Below are 20,851 nucleotides of genomic sequence, written 5' to 3'. Positions count from 1 at the left end.
ACCGCGGTGATTCACCCTGCCGAGCCGGGGGCGAGCGCCGCGTGGGGGGCAGGCAAACCCGCGATCGGGGCGGTGGCGCCGGGCACGGAGGGGTTAAGGGGGTGGTGTCGGCGATGCCCCGCCTCTCCCCGCCCGTCCCGCTCCCCTAGGGGCCGCGGTGCCCCGCCCTATTTATAGCAGCTGTACCCGGCGCGCCGCGTCTTTCCGCAGGCCCCGGCCGCGGTGTCTTCCGAGTCTCGAGCGAAAGCGCCATGGAGCGGCCGGCGCCCCTGGCCGTCCTGCCCTTCTCGGACCCCGCGCACGCCCTCAGCCTGCTGCGCGGCCTGAGCCAGCTCCGCGCCGAGCGCAAGTTCCTGGACGTGACCCTGGAGGCGGCAGGCGGGCGCGACTTCCCGGCGCACCGCGCGGTGCTGGCCGCCGCCAGCCCCTACTTCCGCGCCATGTTCGCCGGGCAGTTGCGCGAGAGCCGCGCCGAGCGGGTGCGCCTGCACGGAGTACCGCCCGACATGCTGCAGCTGCTGCTGGACTTCAGCTACACGGGCCGCGTGGCGGTGAGCGGCGACAACGCCGAGCCGCTGCTGCGCGCCGCCGACCTGCTGCAGTTCCCGGCCGTGAAGGAGGCTTGCGGCGCCTTCCTGCAGCAGCAGCTGGACCTGGCTAACTGCCTGGACATGCAGGACTTCGCCGAGGCCTTCAGCTGCTCCGGGTTGGCGAGCGCGGCGCAGCGCTTCATCCTGCGCCACGTGGGCGAGCTGGGCGCGGAGCAGCTGGAGCGGCTGCCGCTGGCGCGCCTGCTGCGCTACCTGCGGGACGACGGGCTGTGCGTGCCCAAGGAGGAGGCCGCCTACCAGCTGGCACTGCGCTGGGTCCGCGCCGACCTGCCGCGCCGCGCCGCGCACTGGCCTCAGCTGCTGGAGGCCGTGCGCCTGCCCTTCGTGCGACGCTTCTACCTGCTGGCGCACGTCGAGGCTGAGCCGCTGGTGGCGCGCTGCCCGCCCTGCCTGCGCCTCCTGCGCGAGGCGCGCGACTTCCAGGCAGCGCGCTATGATCGCCACGACCGCGGGCCCTGCCCCCGAATGCGTCCTCGCCCCTCGACTGGCCTCGCCGAGATCCTCGTGCTCGTAGGCGGCTGCGACCAGGACTGCGACGAGCTGGTCACTGTAGACTGCTACAACCCGCAGACGGGCCAGTGGCGCTACCTAGCCGAATTCCCAGACCACCTGGGCGGGGGCTACAGCATCGTGGCGCTGGGCAATGACATCTACGTGACGGGTGAGTGGGCCGGGGGCTGGGCAGGCTCTCCGGGGTGGAGCCTCGCCCGTGCGGGAGCCCAGCTTCCCGCAGGAGAAACGCACAGAGCCTGGAATCTTAGGGCCGCACCTGAGTCCAAGCTGGGGCCCGGGTGACTACATTTCTCTGGCCGATACTTTTTAAGTATCACCCTTGAAAATATCGCCCCTTGTGTGAGCCGTGACAAGTAATTGCTTGTGAGTTTCTGTGACCCGTGTGGCCGGGGCTCCAGGCTGAGCCAACTCCGTGCCCCGAAGGTGCCTCCCCACTTGGTTGGAAGATACTGGGGCATTCACCCCTCACAATGGCTGCTTTCTTTTTCTCCTTGAGGAATGTAGGGACGGGCAGGAGGCTGACGCCCGGTGGTGAGGCATCCGTTCTCCCCTGGAGGGGGAATGTCGCCCTCCCTGCTGAGCCACCGTGGCCCCCTGACTCACTCTTTGTCACCGGTGACACGGTTCCCTTGGGCTTGCACCTAGGCGCTGTGCTGTGGTCACATGGTGTTTAGGCTGACCTCCCTAGAGACTGTAAACATGGTCACATGTTAGAGGTTTTCTTCCAGTTACTTGGCCCAAGCCCCAAAACACTGCCGAGTCATGGTAGGCGGGTCCCAGGCCGCCTGGGTTTGGGCTTCTCCTGCAGTTTTTATTGAAGATAAATCCCAGTTTAAACAGGAGGCTACCTCCTTCCCCGGGGTGAGGAAGGGCGGTCTCTGTAACTGCTATATAAGGAAAGAACCCACCAGACAGGCATGTGAGGCAGTTATCAGGCAAGGAGGTGGGGACTGGGATGTCACAGCTGCTGTGCCCAGCCTTGCATGTTTGCCAGAGAGCCCACTCTGGGACGTGCCCTGAGTTCCAGTGGGACTCTGAGCTGTCAAGTGGGACAGTTACTGGGCTTTGTGGCCACAGCTTCCTTGCCCTGCAGCTCTGAGTCCAGCCTCTGCTGGAATCTGCCAGAATCGGTTCCTCTTTCCAATCTGAGGTTGTCCCCAAGTTGATTGGAGACTGTGTCCCTCCCCTCTCCCCAAAGTCTGACCAATGTCTTTGAGCAGAGAGTTGCTTCCCAGAACTAGTCAGACTTGCCCCAGCTTTCTGCACACCCTTCCATAAATGTCTCAGCAGAGCAGTTAATCCCTTGGGTTTAGGCAGGTGGCTGGGTCATTCCATTCAGCTGCCTTTCACACAGCTCCATGGAAGGGAGGAGGCCAGCAGAGTGCACTTCCTAAGAACAAGAAATTGTTCTTCCTTTAGAGCTCAGGGCTGTGAGACAGAACGTCCTGTCTGCTCGGTCCTGGTGGCGCCAGTCTGGGAGGCCAAGGGGTGCAGCCCCAGGATTCTTGGGGTCCCTTCATGTCCTAGGGTTTCTTTTTTTTTTTTTTTTCTTTTTTTTTGAGACGGAGTTTCACTCGTTACCCAGGCTGGAGTGCAATGGCATGATCTCGGCTCACCGCAACCTCCGCCTCCTGGGTTCAGGCAATTCTCCTGCCTCAGCCTCCTGAGTAGCTGGGATTACAGTAGCTTAGTAGCACGTACCACCATGCCCAGCTAATTTTTTGTATTTTTAGTAGAGACGGGGTTTCACCATGTTGACCAGGATGTTCTCGATCTCTTGACCTCATGATCCACCAGCCTCGGCCTCCCAAAGTGCTGGGATTAGAGGCTTGAGCCACCGCGCCCGGCCTTTGTCCTAGGGTTTCTAATAGCCCTGGTGTAATTTATCATTACAGCTAGTAGCACTTTTATTGAAATTAAAAACACAGGGCCTGGTGCAGTAGCTCACATCTGTAATCCCAGCACTTTGGGAGATCAAGGTGGGTGGATCTCTTGAGCTCAGGAGTTTAAGACCGGCCTGGGCAACATGGCAAAACCCCATTTCAACAAAAAGTGTATAAATTAGCCCAGTGTCGCAGCATGTGCCACCTACTCAGGGGGCTGCGTAGGAGGATTGCTTGAGCCCAGGAGGTGGAGGTTGCAGTAAGCTGAGATCATGTCACTGCCTTCCAGCCTGGGTGGCAGCAAGACTCTGTATCAAAAAAAAAAGTAATTCAGGCAGAAGAGTATATATATTGTACTTAACACAGCTTGGTGGATTTTTCTAAACAAAACACAGCTTTGTAACCTGCACCAGAATCAAGAAGTGGGCTGTATGTTGTTAGGTCTCTTGCTTACAAGAGGATGGGGGCTGCTGCTCTTTTAGTTCTGGCAGAACCTTGTTTGGAGGGTGCCCAGGAACCCTAGGACTTAGTGAGCAAGTCCCTGTGCACCCTGCAGACACCGTCTGTGGCTCCTCAGCAGAGCTGTCCCACGGCCGGGTGCTCTGGTCGGCTGAGGTGTCCAGAGGAGGCTGCCAGATTCTTCGGCATTGTACCCGGGACTTTTTTTTGGTAGAGGCTTGGCGGTGGTCATCTCGCTGGCAGTGGTCAGCATGTGCTCTGCCTTAGCCACAGCATGTGGCCTGAGCTTTGGGGAGAGGACATGTGTCAGAGGTGAAGCCCAGTGACATTAATTCCTCCCAAGGGAGGGGCCCTCTCGGAAGTTCAGGAGGGTGCAGATGGGTGACCCCCCTCGAGTGGGCTGACCACCTGCCCGTCATGCACCCTGGCAGGTGGGTCCGATGGCTCCCGGCTCTACGACTGCGTGTGGAGGTACAACTCAAGCGTGAATGAGTGGACGGAGGTGGCGCCCATGCTGAAGGCCCGCGAGTACCACAGCTCCTCTGTGCTGGACGGACTGCTGTATGTGGTGGCTGCCGACAGCACCGAGCGCTATGACCACACCACCGACTCCTGGGAGGCCCTGCAGCCCATGACCTACCCCATGGACAACTGCTCCACCACCGCCTGCCGCGGCCGGCTCTACGCCATCGGCTCCCTGGCCGGCAAGGAGACCATGGTGATGCAGTGCTATGACCCCAACACCGACCTGTGGTCGCTGGTGGACTGTGGCCAGCTCCCGCCCTGGTCCTTCGCCCCCAAGACCGTGACTCTGAATGGACTCATGTACTTTGTCAGGTGAGTTGCGGGCGCCGAGCTGCACTGTGTGTTTGGCATCTCTTACTGGGTCCTGCACTAAGCACCTCATGGCTGCTCTCCCCTTTCTACAGATGAGAAACTGAGGCCTAGCTGGGGTCGGAGGCTGGGTCTGTCTCTGTTTTGTTTTGTTTTGTTTTGTTTTGTTTTTTTGAGACAGAGTTCTACTTTTGTTGTCCAGGCTAGGGTGCCATGGCACGATCTTGGCTCACTGCAACTTCTGCCCCCCACATTCAAGCCATTCTCCTGCCTCAGCCTCCCAAGTAGCTGTGATTACAGGTGTGCGCCACCATGCCCAGCTAATTTTTGTATTTTTAGTAGAGATGGGGTTTCACCATGTTGGTCAGGCTGGTCTCGAACTCCTGACCTCATGTGACCCACCTGCATCGGCCTCCCAAAGGCTGGGATTACAGCATGAGCCACCATTCCTGGGCTGGTTTTTTTTTTTGGAGATGGAGTCTCACTCTGTCCCCCAGGCTGGAGTACAGTGGTGCAGTCATGGCCCACTGCAGCCTCAACCTCTTGGGCTCAAGCAATCCTTCCACAAGCCTCCCAGGTAGCTGGGACCACAGGCATGTGCCACCACACCTGGCTAATTTTAAAATTTTTTTGTAGAGACAGGGTCTTGCTATATTGGTCAGGCTGGTCTCAAATTCCTGGCCTCAAATGATCCTCCCACATTTCCTGCCTCCCAGAGCATTAGGATTACAGACATGAGCCCCTACATCCGGCCAGGCCAGGTCTTTCTGAGCTAGAGTGCTTGTTCTATTCCTTTGAGTTTAAGGAAAACTGCAGATTTTCTTTTTTTTTTTTTTGAGACGGAATTTCGCTCTTGTTACCCAGGCTGGAGTGCAATGGCGCGATCTCGGCTCACCGCAACCTCCGCCTCCTGGGTTCAGGCAATTCTCCTGCCTCAGCCTCCTGAGTAGCTGGGATTACAGGCACGCACCACCATGCCCAGCTATTTTTTTTGTATTTTTAGTAGAGATGGAGTTTCACCATGTTGACCAGGATGGTCTCGATGTCTTGACCTTGTGATCCACCCGCCTCGGCCTCCCAAAGTGCTGGGATTACAGGCTTGAGCCACCGCGCCCGGCAGACTTTCTTAATCAAAGGATTTTAAGGGTGGTGGAGTTGGGTTCTTCAAGGGAAGAGCAGACTGTAGCCTGGGCAGCGTGGAGCAGAGACAGGCAGCCTGCAGGTCATTGTATGTCTGCTGGCCTTGATGACCTGTCTGGTTACAGCCAAATGCTGCCTCCAACTGGTTGGTGGGCATCAGTGATGGCACAGGGCAGCCCCTGCCTGCTGTACTCTGCTGTGTCTTCACATACCCTGCTGCTCCTTCCCAGCCTTAGAGCCTGCCTGAAGCTCTTGAGTCCAGGAGGGAAGGGGAGAAACTGAGTGACAGTCCCCACTGTGCCCTTTCAGTCTGGGGCTTTGAACAGGGAGCTTAGGGGATGTGAGCTCCCTGCTCCTGGGCCCCGTGCCTCTCACTGCCAGAGCTGCATTGGCCTGGGCCTTTGCCGCACCGCACGAAACAGGAGGCTCCTTACCAGGCTTTTGGGGTGAGCACCAAAAAGGACAGGGGTGGCATTGTTACGCAAGTAGCTGGGCACCTCTGCGTGTCAGGGGCCAACAGTCTTGCTCTTAGAAAGCCCTGGCATCTGAGCCAGCTCTGGTCCCATTATAAAACTTCGTCCGACCTTTTGCCCGGCTCTCCCTCCCCCAGGTTGTGAAGGTGTCTTCAAAGAGGGGGTGGAGATGGCTATAAATACAACCTATCAGAGCGTCAGAACCTTCTTTTCAGCTCCTAGACAGTGGTTCCAGGCCCAGTGCTTTTAAGAGTCCTCCTCCCCTCCCCCATCTGTCCTAGAGCAAGATATAATGTGCCCCAGGGAGGTCTGCCTGCTGGGTTAGCCTTCCTACAGGGAAGCATGAGGGTCTGGCACCCCCCACCCAGCTCACTTGTAGCCTTTACCAGGGCTTCCTAAGCCACCTGCACGTGTAGGAGGAGGCAGTGCTCTGGAAAGGCTGCATCTGTTCATCCTACCAAGGTAACCTGTGCCAGAGGAGGGGCGCCCAGGCTCAGCCTGAGTGGAGGATGCTGGAACCTGGAAGAGAAGGCTAGGCCTGCCGGGGCCCTGCTTGGGGCTGGTCCTCCTGGGGTATTTGTCCCAGTGCCACCTTGTCTGTGCACTTTGACTCTTCAAGAGCCACATAACCCTACCCCCAGAACACCGCCTGTCTTTGAATAGCTTGTGTCTAGGACGTGCCATCCTCAGGGAGGCCATAGTCTTGGCCGTTGTCTGTGTGACCCACGAATGAGCTGAGCCTTCCTCCCCCTTGGTTCTGGTACAAGAGGGGTCCTTGGCTGGGGTCCGCTAGCCCCCTCTGGGAATGCCGGCGAGCTCCATCTGACCCAGCATCCAGGCTGTGTTTTGCAGGTCTCTGCTGGGGAAAGAAATGGCAGCCTAGCAGATTCCAGTGTTTAATGATCATCATCACCCCCATACGGCCCACAAACTAAGGGTGGATTTGACATTCTGAAACGGTTGGGGGCTAAAAATCAAGACAAGACTAACATTTCAAGTTACACAAAATGTAACTGTCAGTGTCCATGGATGAAGTTTCCTTGGAATGCAGCCAGCCGCGTGTCTGAATTATCTGGGGCTGGTTTTGTGCTGGAGTGTCTGGTCCACAACTACTATTGTTTGTCTTGTAGAATCTTTTTTTTTTCTTGAGACGGAGTTTCACTCTTGTTACCCAGGCTGGAGTGCAATGGTGTGATCTTGGCTCACCGCAACCTCCACCTCCTGGGTTCAGGCAATTCTCCTGCCTCAGCCTCCTGAGTAGCTGGGATTACAGGCACGCATCACCATGCCCAGCTAATTTTTTGTATTTTTAGTAGAGACGGAGTTTCACCATGTTGACCAGGATGGTCTCGATCTCTCGACCTCGTGATCCACCCGCCTCGGCCTCCCAAAGTGCTGGGATTACAGGCTTGAGCCACCGTGCCCGGCCTGTTTGTCTTGTAGAATCTTTGCGTTTCTTTATTGCTGTTGTTTTGTTGTTGAGACGAAGTTTTTGCTCGTTGCCCAGGCTGGAGTGCAGTGGTGCATTCTCGGCTGACTGCAACCTCCGCCTCCCAGGTTCAAGTGATTCTCCTGCCTCAGCCTCTCGAGTAGCTGGGATTACAGGCATGCGCCACCACACCCAGCTAATTTTGTATTTTTAGTAGAAACAGAGTTTCTCCATTTCGGTCAGGCTGGTCTCGACCTCCTAACCTCAGGTGATTCACCTGCCCTGGCCTTACAAAGTGCTGGGATTACAGGCGCGAGCCACAGGCTGGCACGTTTCTTTTTCTTTTTTTTTTTTTTTTTTGAGACAGACTGTCACTCACTCTGTCATCCAGGCTGGAGTCCCAGTGATGGCTCAGCCCACTTGCAATCTCTGCCTCCCAGGTTCAAGTGATTCTCTTGCCTCAGCCTCCCGAGCAGCTAGTATTACAGGCACATGCCACCACACTTTGCTAATTTTTGTATTTTTAGTAGAGACGGGGCTTTACCATATTGGCCATGCTGGTCTCTAACTCCTGACTTAAGGCACTCCACCTGCCTCAGCCTCCCAAAGTGCTGGGATTATAGACGTGAGCCACAGTGCCTGGCCTGTAGCTTTTTTGCTTTTCAAGACTGTGCCTTTGAGCCTTTTTCTTTGAGAAAAAGAAGGTTGTCAAATGAAGTTGAAGGGTCTTAATCCCAAAGTGAGGGGCACTTCAACATCATAGTGAACAGGACAGGGTTGGGGGCTCACAGTGATACTGGGGACAGTGGCAAGGAGTGTTCCAGGGCATGTGGGGATGCACAGTGAAGCCAGGAACCTGTTTTTTTGTTTTTTTGTTTTTTTTTGAGATGGAGTTTCGCTCTTGTTACCCAGGCTGGAGTGCAATGACGTGATCTTGGCTCACTGCAACCTCCGCCTCCTGGGTTCAGGCAATTCTCCTGTCTCAACCTCCTGAGTAGCTGGGATTACAGGCATGCACCACCATGCCCAGCTAATTTTTTGTATTTTTAGTAGAGACGGGGTTTCACCATGTTGACCACGATGGTCTCGATCTCTTGACCTTGTAATCCACCCACCTCAGCCTCCAAAAGTGCTGGGATTACAGGCTTGAGCCACGGTGCCCGGCCGCCAGGAACCTGTTTTAAGATCTGAAGGGAGCTCCTGTAGCCTTGGGGACTAGGGGGACAGCCACCTTGGTGGGTGCAGAGTGATGGGGAGGCCTTGAAGGGGCTTCAGATCCTCAAAATCCTGATCTTCAGGTTTGGGAGCGAGGGTTCCAGCCCTGGCGCCCTGGCTGGGTGGGCACAGGGGGCAAAAATTGGCCCCTAAGAGCTGGGGATGGAGCCCACCTGGCAAGGGAGCTGCTGGATGGCATCAGAAAGATCCAGATCACTGGAGAAGTCAGTGACTCAGGGGAGGATTCCGCTCCAGCCCTGTGCACCTGAGGGCACTTCCTCCTCGCTCTGAGCAGTTGTCCTCCCACTGCCCCCTCTGCAGGGATGACTCCGCTGAGGTAGACGTGTACAACCCGACAAAGAACCAGTGGGACAAGATCCCGGCCATGAATCAGGTAAACTTTCAGGCAGGCCAGCATTGGAAGCTCAGGCTGGTCCTGATTTTGCAACCCAAGTGTCGCCATGATGAGTGTTTGGGATCCACCGCCATGATGGGTGGGTCTCATCTCAGCGAATACAAGGCTGCTGTTGTCATCGTTTTGTGCTTGAGGCTCAGTGAGACACAGAGGTTAAGTAACATCCAGATCACACAGCTTAGCATGCATTCGACCAGTATTTATCGAGTGTCAGCTATCAGCCAGAGAGCAGAAGGAAGTGAGGGTATCCAGCCATCTGGGGACACCTGTTCCAGAGAGGGACAGCAGGTACAGAGGCCCTGCGGCAGGGTGTCCTGGCATGTGTTTGGGTATGCCAGTGGCCAGTGTGGCTGGAGCAGTCAGCATGAGGTCTGTGCCCTGCCTTTTTATTTTTTTATTTTTATTTTTATTTTATTTATTTATTTTTTTATTTTTTTTTTTTTTGTGAGACGGAGTTTCGCTCTTGTTACCCAGGCTGGAGTGCAATGGCGCGATCTCGGCTCACCGCAACCTCCGCCTCCTGGGTTCAGGCAATTCTCCTGCCTCAGCCTCCTGAGTAGCTGGGATTACAGGCACGCGCCACCATGCCCAGCTAATTTTTTGTATTTTTTTTTTGAGACGGAGTTTCGCTCTTGTTACCCAGGCTGGAGTGCAATGGCACGATCTCGGCTCACCGCAGCCTCCGCTTCCTGGGTTCAGGCAATTCTCCTGCCTCAGCCTCCTGAGTAGCTGGGATTACAGGCATGTGCCACCATGCCCAGCTAATTTTTTGTATTTTTAGTAGAGACGGGGTTTCACCATGTTGACCAGGATGGTCTCGATCTCTCGACCTTGTGATCCACCCGCCTCGGCCTCCCAAAGTGCTGGGATTACAGGCTTGAGCCACCGCGCCCGGCAATTTTTTGTATTTTTAGTAGAGACGGGGTTTCACCATGTTGACCAGGATGGTCTCGATCTCTTGACCTCATGATCCACCCGCCTTGGCCTCCCAAAGTGCTGGGATTACAGGCGTGAGCCACCGCGCCCGGCCGCCTTTTTATTTTTGACAGTGTCTTGCTCTATCACCCAGGCTGGAGTGCAGTTGTGCAGTCATGGCTCACCACAGCCTCTACCTCCTGGGCTCAGGCAATCCTCCCACCTTAGCCTCCTGAGTAGCTGAGACTACAGGCATGTGCTGCCACATCCAGCTATTTTTTTTTCTCATATGTAGATGCAATAGGATTTTTTTTTTAATTTTTTGGAGAGACAGGGTCTTGCTATGTTGCCCAGGCTGGTCTCAAACTTCTGGCCTCAAGTGACCCTCCTGTCTGGGCTCCCAAAGGGCTAGGATTACAGGGGTGAGCCACCACGCCCGGCAGGTTCCTGAGGAACCCACTGTGGGGATACTTCTACTGTCACCTGCTGTGGGTTCTGAATAGGACAGCCAGGGTCCACCCCTTCTCTCTGGGCTTGAGAAGAGGGGTGCTGAGCCTAGCAGTGTGATGGTAACAGGGAAGGCTCAGTGCCATTTGGCCATGTGAGCAGTCTTAGTCCTGGGTACGTATCACACTGCCTAGAGCCTTCTTTTTTTGAGACGGAGTTTCGCTCTTGTTACCCAGGCTGGAGTGCAATGGTGCGATCTCGGCTCACCGCAACCTCCGCCTCCTGGATTCAAGCAATTCTCCTGCCTCAGCCTCCTGAGTAGCTGGGATTACAGGCACGCGCCAACATGCCCAGCTAATTTTTTGTATTTTTAGTAGAGACGGGGTTTCACCATGTTGACCAGGAGGGTCTCAATCTCTTGACCTCGTGATCCACCCGCCTCGGCCTCCCAAAGTGCTGGGATTACAGGCTTGAGCCACGGCGCCCGGCCCTGAGCCTTCTTTCCTGTCTTAACAATTCCAACCCTACACTCCGTGACATCTAGCCTCACGGCTTACATCACAGCTTAATGTCCTTACATTTAAGAGACTTGGCTGGGCGCTGTGGCTCATGCCTGTAATCCCAACACTTTGGGAGGCTGAGGCAGGTGGATCACAAAGTCAGGAGTTCGAGACCAGCCTGGCCAACCAGGTGAAACCCCATCTCTATTAAAAATACAAAAATTAGCTACACATGGTGGTGCGCACCTATAATCCCAACTACTTGGAGGGCCGAGGCGGGAGAATCACTTGAACCCAGGAAGTGGAAGTTCAGTGAGCCGAGATGACACCGCTATACCCCAGCCTGGGCTACAGAGCAAGACTCCATCTCAGAAAAAAAAAGACCTGGGCAGGGTCGGTGGCTCACACCTGTAACCCCAGCACTTTGGGAGGCCGAGGCAGGCGGATCACCTGAAGTTGGGTGTTCGAGACCAGCCTGACCAACATGGAGAAACCCCACCTCTATTTAAAATAGAAAAACTTCGGCCAGACGCGGTGGCTCACACCTGTAATCCCAGCAACTTTGGGAGGCGGAGGCAGGTGGATCACTTGCGGCTGGGAGTTGGAGACCAGCCTGGACAACATGGTGAAACCCCATCTCTACCAAAAATACAAAAATTAGCTGGGTGGGGTGGCGTGCATCTGTAATCCCAGCTACTCGGGAGACAGGCACGAACACTGCATGAACCTGGGAGACAGTTGCGGTGAGTGGAGGCTGTACCATTGTATTCCAGCCCGGGTGACACAGTGAGACTCAGTCACAAAAAAAAAGAAAGAAAAGGGAGTAGGGTGCGGTAATATCCGGGCCTTTCTGTTTACTCACCACTCACCCACTGACTTACCCAGAGCAACCGCCAGCCCTGCAGCCTTGCTCCATTCATGGTAAGTGCCCTGCACATCCCATTTGTTATCTCTTATATTGAATTTTACTCTACATTTTCTTTTTTTTGGGGGGGGTGGGGGAATGGAGTCTCACTCTGTCACCTACGCAGTGACATGATCTCAGCTCACTACAGCCTCCATCTCCCAAGTTCAAGTATTTACCCTCATCCTCCTGTGTAGTTGGGGTTACAGGCACTCACCACCATGCCTGGCTAATTTTTTATTTTTAGTAGTATTTTTAATAGAGATGGGATTTCACCACGTTGGCCAGGTTGGTCTCAAAACTCCTGACCTCAACTGCTCCACCTACTTCAGCCTCTTAAAGTGCAGGGATTAACAGGCGTGAGCCACTGCCTTGACATGTAATATCTTTCCTATGGTTACATATGTTTAGATATACAAACACTTACCCACTGTGCTACAGTTGCCTCCAGTATTTAGAACAGTAACATGCTGTACAGGTTTGTATCCTGGGAGCAAAAGGCTGTGCCAGAGACTAAGTATGCAGTAGGCTAAGACCATCTAGGTTTTTGTAGCCCACTCTAGGATGTTCACACAATGTTGAATTTCTCAGGATGTATTCTTGCCACTAAGCAGCATACGATTGTGTAATTTTAAGGAAGGATGGTAAGACTTAACCTTGTCAAATATCAATACCAATCAAAAGCAATTTACAGACTCAATGCAATCCCTTTCGAAATGGAAACAACCTTTTCCACAAAAATGGAAAAGCAGATCCTCAAATTAATATGGAATTGCAAGGGGTGCTAGAAAGCCAAAACAGTCTTGAAAAAGAAGAATAAAGAACTCACTCCTCTTTTCTTTTCTTTGAGTCAGAATCTCGCTCCGTCGCCCAGGCTGGAGTGCAGTGGCACAGTCTTGGCTCACTGCAGCCTCCGCCACCCAGATTCAAGTGATTTTCCTGCCTCAGCCTCCCGAGTAGCTGGGATTATAGGCGCCCACCAACACGCTCAGCTAATTTTTTATATTTTTAGTATAGATGGTGTTTCACCACGTTGGCCAGGTGGGTCTCGAACTCCTGACCTTGTGATCCACCCACCTCTGCCTCCCAATGTGCTGGGATTACAGGCGTGAGCCACCGCGCCTGGCTCTCTTTTCTTTTTTTGAGACAGAATCTTGCTTGTTGCCCAGCCTAGAGTGCAGTGGTACAATCTTGGCTCACTGCACCCTCTGCTTCCTGATTCAAGTGATTCTGCTGCTTCAGCCTCCTGAGTAGCTGGGATTATAGGCACCCAACATCACATCTGGCTAATACCTTTGTATTTTGTATCTGCCTACCTTGGCCTCCCAAAGTGCTGGGATAACAGGCGTGAGCCACAACCCTCGGCCTCTTTTTTCTTTTTTTTTCTTTTGAAACAAGGCTTCGCTCCTGTCTCCCAGGCTGGAGTGCAATGGAGTGATCTTGGAAATCTTGGCTAACCACCTCCTGGGTTCAAGCAATTCTGCCTCAGCCTCCAGAGGAGCTGGGATTGCAGGCACCTGCCATCATGCCTGGCTAATTTTTATATTTTTAGGAGAGAGGGGGTTTCCCCATGTTGACCAGGCTGGTCCCAAACTCCTGACTTCAAGTGATCCACCCACCTTGGCCTCCCAAAATGCTGGGATTACAGGCATGAGCCACTATGCCCAGCCTCCTTTTTCTTTCTTTTTGTTTTGTTTTGTTTTTGTTTTGTTTTGTTGTTGTTTGTTTGAGACGGAGTTTCACTCTTGTTGCCCAGGCTGGTGTGCAATGGCATGATCTCACCTCACCACAACCTCCACCTCCCAGGTTCAAGTGATTCTACTGCCTCAGCCTCCCAAGTAGCTGAGATTACAGCCATGCACCACCACACCAGCTAATTTTGTTTTTGTTTTGTTTCATTTTGTTTTTTTGTTTGTTTGTTTTAGTAGAGACAGGGTTTCTCCATGTTGGTCAGCCTGGAAACTCCCAACCTCAGGTGATCCGCCCACATCGGCCTCCCAACGTGTTGGGATTACAGGCATGAGCCACCGAGGCCAGCCTCTCTTTTCAACATAGTACTGAAGGTCCAAGCAAGAGCAATTAGGCAATACGAAGAAATAAAGGCAACTGAACTGGAAATGAAGTGAGATTATTTCTATTTGCTGATGACACAATCTTATGTATGGAATATCCAAAAGATTCAAGAAACTGTTACAACTGATAAAGGAATTCAGTACCAGTGCAGGATGCAAAATCAATGTTTAAAAATCATCGGGCCGGGCGCGGTGGCTCACACCTGTAATCCCTTTGGGAGGCCGAGGTGGGTGGATCACGAGGTCAAAAGATCGAGACCATCCTGGTCAACAAGGTGAAATCCCGTCTCTACTAAAAATAAAAAAATTAGCTGGGCATGGTGGCGCATGCCTGTAATCCCAGCTACTCAGGAGGCTGAGGTATGAGAATTGCTTGAACTCAGGAGGCAGAGGTTGCGGTGAGCCGAGATCACACCATTGCACTCCAGCCTGGGTAACAAGAGCGAAACTCCATCTAAAAAAAAAAAAAATCATTTCACACTGAGAAACAGTTGTGTAAAAAAAAAACCCAGAAGCAAACATGTAACTATCCAAAAAAGAAATCAAGAAAACAATCTCAATTAAAATAGCAACAACAAAAAAACAAAATACGTAGTACAATAACCAAGAAGATGAAAGACTTCTATACTGAAAACTACCTTTAATTTTAAATTTTTTTTTTTTTTTTTTTTTTTTTTTTTGAGACGGAGTTTCGCTCTTGTTACCCAGGCTGGAGTGCAATGGCGCGATCTCGGCTCACCGCAACCTCCGCCTCCCGGGTTCAGGCAATTCTCCTGCCTCAGCCTCCTGAGTAGCTGGGATTACAGGCATGCACCACCACGCCCAGCTATTTTTTTTTTTTTTGTATTCTTAGTAGAGACGGGGTTTCACCATGTTGACCAGGATGGTCTCGATCTCTTGACCTCGTGATCCACCCGCCTCGGCCTCCCAAAGTGCTGGGATTACAGGCTTGAGCCACCGCGCCCGGCTTTAATTTTAAATTTTTTTAAGAGACGAGTCTCAGTTTGTCACCCAGCTGGAATGCAGCCGTGTGATCATAGCGCACTGCAGCCTCGACCCCCCAGCCTCCTGTGGTGCTGCACGCCTGTAATCCTAGCTACTCGGGAGGCTGAGACAGGAGAATCACTGGAACCCAGGAGGCGAGGGTTGCAGTGAGCCACGATTGCACCATTGCACTCCAGCCTGGGCTACAGAGCAAGACTCCATCTCAAAAAAAAACAAAAGAGTGACCTGGCCAGACTCAGTGGCTCTCCCTATAATCCCAGCACTTTGGGAGGCCGAGGCAGGCGGATCACCTGAGTTTGGGTGTTTCAGCCTGACCAACATGGAGATAACCCCATCTCTATTAAAAACAGAAAAAAATCAGCCAGACACAGTGGCTCATGCTTGTAATCCCAGCACTTTGGGAGGCGGGCAGATCACAAGGTCAAGAGATTGAGACCATCCTGGCCAACATGGGAAAACCCCGTCTCTACTAAAAAATACAAAAACTAGCCAGGCATGGTGGCACTTACCTGTAATCCCAGCTACTCAGGAGGCTGCGGCAGGAGAACTGCTTGAACCCAGGAGGCAGAGGTTGCAGTGAGCTAAGATTGCGTTATTACATTCCAGCCTGGTGACGGAGCGAGACTCTGTCTCAAAAAAAAAAAAAAAAAAATTTACTAAGCGTGGTGGCGGGTGCCTATAATCCCAGCTACTTGGGCGGCTGAGGCAGGAGAATCACTTGAACCCCGGAGGCAGAAGTTGCTGTGAGCCAAGATAATGCCATTGCGCTCCAGCCTGGGCAACAAGAGTGAAACTCCATCTGAAAAAAAAAAAGAGAGAGAGACCTAACTTTCTGTTTTCCCCACAGTAAGCTACACATAGTCATAGTGAATTTCAGAAAGATGGAAGGAATCATCCAGCCTCATGGTTCAGAGCCTGGCTGTGCCAGCGTCAGCCACACAAGTCTCAGTTTTCCCATCTGTAACATGGGGAAAACATTAGTGCCCCGCCCAGCTACTGCAAAGATTCTGAGAGAACGTAGGAAGTGCTGCTCAGCATGGCCTGCACACAGGGAGGGCTGGCACTGCCCTCATCACCATAGGGAAGGCCCAGCTGCCCCTGGGGAGGCCTAACCCTAAAGTGGGGTGTAGGAACGGGGGGTTGGCTTCTCTGTTCTCCTAAGCGGGGTATAGGAAGGGGGTTGGCCTCTCTGCTTCTTTCTGGGAGTGCCACGGCTTCTCTGGGGTGATGATGGGTCATGCCTTGTCTCCCATGGGTCCTCAGGTGGGGCCCTGCCCTACCCTCTCCTCTGACCTCCGCTCACTCATCCTTTTGGGCCACAGGTGCACGTTGGGGGCAGCCTGGCTGTCCTTGGAGGAAAGCTCTATGTCTCTGGAGGATACGATAATACATTTGAACTCTCGGACGTGGTAGAGGCCTACGACCCAGAGACTCGCGCGTGGAGCGTGGTGGGGCGGCTCCCAGAACCCACCTTCTGGCACGGCAGCGTCAGCATCTTCCGCCAGTTCATGCCCCAGACCTTCTCAGGTGGGCGCGGCTTCGAGTTGGACAGTGGCAACAATGACGTGGACCCAGGCCGACGCCGGCCGCTGCGGGACCCTAATGAGCTGCACTAGCCCCGGTCCGGCCCAGTCCGGGCCTCGGTGCAGGTGACTGGCACCTCTGGGGCAGTGCCCCGCTCCTTCCTGTACGAGGACAGATTGGGCTCAGGTGGCGCACAGGCGCTCGGGTAGCCACACTAGCCCAGAATCCAGTGCCTGAAGGTTTCTGTGCCTTGAGAGCCAGAGTCAGAGGCCATCGTGAACGCCCTTCCCGACGTTGAGGAAGAGCCAGCTTTCTGCCGGCACGTGTTTCTGGGTCTCGGAGGTCACCCCCAGCCTGTGGATCGCAGCTCACCCATGCAGTGCATACCCCTCCTGCTGTCACCTGCACCTACTTGTTCCCACCTTGGGCAAGGAGGACAACTTGAGAGGGATGAGTGAAAGGAGGAGGGTCCTCCCGGGAAGTTTGGAGGATGGCCTGGACCTGGAGCAGTGAATCACGCAGACAGAGGCTGAAGTGGGTTCCCAAATTCCACGTCCGGGGGTGTCTTGGGGGGCCATTTCCCCAGAGTGTTTGGGGGCCTGCCTCCCTAGCTCATAGCCCCTGCCCGGGGCTTACATCCGAACCCCTCAGAGGGCTGGCCTCCAGAGGCTGCAGCAGGACAGTGGGACATGAGCAGGGATGTGGGCCTTGGGGGTGAAGCAAATGTGGCCATGGCAGATGCTCCCCAGCCATAGCCCCCCAGCTCTCACCCCCCGACTGGCTGTTGCGTCCTCACCTCCCACTGTCTCCTTCACCATCCTGGGACAGAAGCCCAGGGGAGATCTCAACGCCAGGCCATAGGTCCTTCCCAGGAGGCCCTAGGAGGCAGTCATTGACACCCAGCCAGGCAGGCAGCTGCGGGTGCCCGAGCCCTTGCCGGGCCTGTGCATGAGGAGTCCCACAGCTTCTAAAGGAAGTCCTGGGCAAGAGGTGGCCTTGGTGGTTGGTTTCAAGTTTTAAAATGCTTGCAGTTTGACCTTAAAAGAAGAGGAAGCTGTATAGGGTCAGCTTTGTTTGATTTTTCAAGTCTGTAAAGTGCCACTGCCAGAGCTTTCTGCAGGAGCGCTCAGGTGGCCGCAGCCTGGCAGTCCCTGGTTTTCTCTTGGAAATGGTTTCACCTCAAAGTACCCAAAGGAGCCTTGGCTTGAGTTTTTGTCCTTGCCTCCGTTTTTAGAGAAGAGGGCGTTCAGACTGCACTTTCCTCGTTAAGATTAAAGCAAATGTTGATTGCCTTGTCTAGTGAACTAACTTGTAGAGATGTTCTCAGAAGACAGTCTCACATTGTCACTTAGATTGCACTTAAGACCTTTGTGTTAGCCAAGTGGCATGGCTGCTTGCCTTAATATGTCCGGGGACACCTGCCAGGGCTGTCTGGCCTCTCCCTCATGCTCCTGAAGAGCCCAGTCCATACACTGTGGATGACACCTGCTGTCATTAGAAAATCTTGTCCTAAGGCCAGGCGCGGTGGCTCACGCCTGTAATCCCAGCACTTTGGGAGGCCGAGGCGGGTGGATCATGAGGTCAAGAGATGGAGACCATCCTGGTCAACATGGTGAAACCCCGTCTCTACTAAAAATACAAAAAGTTAACTGGGCATGGTGGCACGTGCCTGTAATCCCAGCTACTGAGGAGACTGAGGCAGGAGCATTGCTTGAACCCAGGAGGCGGAGGTTGGGGTGAGCCCAGATCCTGCCATTGCACTCCAGCCTGAGTAACAAGAGTGAAACTCCGTCTCAAAAAAAAAAAAAAAAAAAAAGAAAGAAAATCTTGTCCTAACGGCCTGGCTGGTTCAGCTACAGTTTGTGGCAGCTCTTCTCCCTCGGGTCATGGTCATCTCCCAGTACCTGCTGTGCACCAGGCACTGGTGGGACGGCCGAGGATGGGGCCCCAGCACTGCCCAGGCCTGTTGGAGCCTGGCTGGGAGTCCTGTGGTTGGTGTGCAACGTGCAGCTGGGCTTCCTGTCGCCAGGTGCCCTCTGGCACTATTGCTTGCCTTGTGCCCCAGCCCTTTCCTGCCCTCCTCCTTCCTCTGCTTCCTTGGGGCTACCCCTTGGGCCCTGCCCTGTAGCCCTCACTTAACTTCCTAGCAAGCTGTCGAGCCCATCCAGAGGTGGTTTGAGCCCAGTGGGGCAGCTTGTCTCCCTTGGTCGGCATCGGGTATAAGGGCCAGGTTCAGTCATACAAGATTGGCCAGGCCCTCAATCCCTGACTGTCTCCAGCACTGAGCTGGGCACCCAAGGACACGCTTCGTAGGCTGTGTGATGACTGCCAGCGCAGGGCATCTCGGGCTGGGCTAGGCTGGGAGGCCTTGCCCCTGTGGAAGACAACTCTGGGTCCCTGTTTTCTCTTTTTGCGGCTTTGCTGTGGTTGGCAGCTGCCGTTCTCTAGGCCTGTGGTGGCCACTCAGACGAGGGCCATGGTATGAGCCAGGGTGGAAGAGCCGGGCTTGGGTTTGCACCCTCTCCTGTGTCTGTTCTCCAGACCTACCCAGGTCTCCACTATCAGGACCCCATCTTTAGGTTTCAAAGACTAAGGATGGGGAAGAGCAGGCACCGGCCTCTGCAGCAGTGGCTGTGGACACCAGCTGGGGGAGCCAGGGTCAGGCCCCTCCTCTCCCGGTTCCCCTCTGCTGTGGATTCTGGGCTATCATGTCCCCACCACTTAAGTGTGTCTTTACACTGACTTCAGGATAGATGCTGGGATGCCTGGGCATGGGACTGTCCCCATGTGTTACGTGTAAAGAACTCTGTCTACAGCACAAATTAAGTTATGAAAACACAGTGACTGGTATTTAATGCTAATCTACTATAATGTATTTTATATTTATATGACTTCAGAGACACATATGTGATAAAGGATACCCTCCCTCCAGTGTCCACATCCAGTCCTACCCCAGAGGGTTGGGCAGGTTGACGTATTTATTTTGTCTATTCTGTAGGCTTCCATGTCCAGAATCCTGCTTAGGGTTTTAGGGTGCCTTTGGTACTTTTTGCAATAAAAATATTTCCCATCCATTTGGGGTCATTCCCTTTGTCCTGCTACTGTGCCTTCTGGGACTCCTTTGGGCTGAGGCCAGGTATGGGAGGAGCTGGCAGCATGGTGGGCCCAGGGCGTTTCTCATCTCAGATTGTTGCAAGAGATGAGGCAGTGGAAAAGACGCCCGAGAGGCTGGGTGTGGTGGCTCGCACCTGCAGTTCCAGTGCTTTGGGAGGCTGAGGAGGGAGGATCACTTGAGCCCATGGATTCAAGACCAGCCTGGGCAATACAGGGAGACCTTGTCTCCATTTAAATGAAGAGGCCGAGAAGTAAAGGTGGAGCAGGGTGGTGTATGGGAAACCTGCCTGCTCCAAAGCTGGTCTCTGCCTGTTGGTCCTCTGCCTGGGCCTGGCGCTTGCAGCCCTTCCTGAGGATGTGGTACAGGTGGTGATGAGACTCCCATCTGCAATGGCATGGACCTTGGACCTGCGGAGGTGGAGCTCTTCAAATACAGTCCCAAACTAGGCTGTGAATCCACACAAGCTGTCCAGCTCAGGATGTTTTTCACATCTGCAGAGCCCAACTGAACCTGAAGGCGAAGCTGGTGTCTCGGCTGGGAAGGGGAGCAGTATTGAAGCCAGAGTGGGCCACTTTTTTTTTGAGACAGGGTCTCATTCTGTCACGTAGGCTGGAGTGCAGTGGTGCAATCTCGGCTCACTGCAACCTTTACTTCCTGGGTTCAATGGAATCTTATGCATCAGCCTCCTGAGAAGCTGGGATTACAGACATGCACCACCACGCCCAGCAATTTTGTATTTTAAGTAGAGAAACGAAGCTGTCAGTAACTTGCCCAGGGCCAACTTAGCTGGGAAGAAATTTAAACATGAGAAATCTGCTCTAGGGCCCATGTGCATTTGCTCCTTGACACAACACCCCACAGCTGTAGAACCTGGGACCAGCAAGGCCAAGACACAGACCAGGCTGCTCTTGAGGGAAGGGTCCTCTCTGGGCATGCCAGAGCCAAGGGCTTAGTCAAGAGCCCCGCCTTCCTGAGGCCCCTAGGTGTTCTCAGCTACACTAACTGGCCCCAAGTCTTGATTCTGCCCAAGGCCAGCGCCTTGGGTCCTGACCACTCTACTCAACTCCAGAAGCTTAGTAATGAATTCTATCCCCAGTGGCTGGCATCACATCAGCTCTAAATTAGAAATAGTACTGCTGCCGGGCGCGGTGGCTCAAGCCTGTAATCCCAGCACTTTGGGAGGCTGAGGCGGGTGGATCACGAGATCGAGAGATCGAGACCATCCTGGTCAACATGGTGAAACCCGTCTCTACTAAAAATACAAAAAATTAGCTGGGCATGGTGGCATGTGCCTGTAATCCCAGCTACTCAGGAGGCTGAGGCAGGAGAATTGCCTGAACCCAGGAGGCGGAGGTTGCGGTGAGCCGAGATTGTGCCATTGCACTCCAGCCTGGGTA

At 54.0% G+C, this 20,851-nt stretch overlaps 1 protein-coding gene across 1 annotated transcript; it reads left to right on the top strand.

Annotated features, from left to right (window-relative positions):
* The first annotated feature begins 161 nt into the window (after window positions 1–161).
* Window positions 162–19,413, top strand: KLHL21 (kelch like family member 21). The gene is made up of 4 exons (XM_003939679.4): window positions 162–1,272; window positions 3,898–4,303; window positions 8,879–8,951; window positions 16,138–19,413. Exons 1-4 carry the CDS (start codon window positions 252–254, stop codon window positions 16,429–16,431), a joined length of 1,794 nt encoding a protein of 597 aa, XP_003939728.2. The 5' UTR covers window positions 162–251; the 3' UTR covers window positions 16,432–19,413.
* Window positions 19,414–20,851: the final 1,438 nt, after the last annotated feature.

Source organism: Saimiri boliviensis, chromosome 11 (genome assembly GCF_048565385.1).
Source record: "Saimiri boliviensis isolate mSaiBol1 chromosome 11, mSaiBol1.pri, whole genome shotgun sequence".
NCBI classification, from domain to species: domain Eukaryota; kingdom Metazoa; phylum Chordata; class Mammalia; order Primates; family Cebidae; genus Saimiri; species Saimiri boliviensis.
The sequence above is the reverse complement of the archived record's forward strand: the minus strand, read 5'-3'. Positions and strand labels throughout refer to the sequence as shown.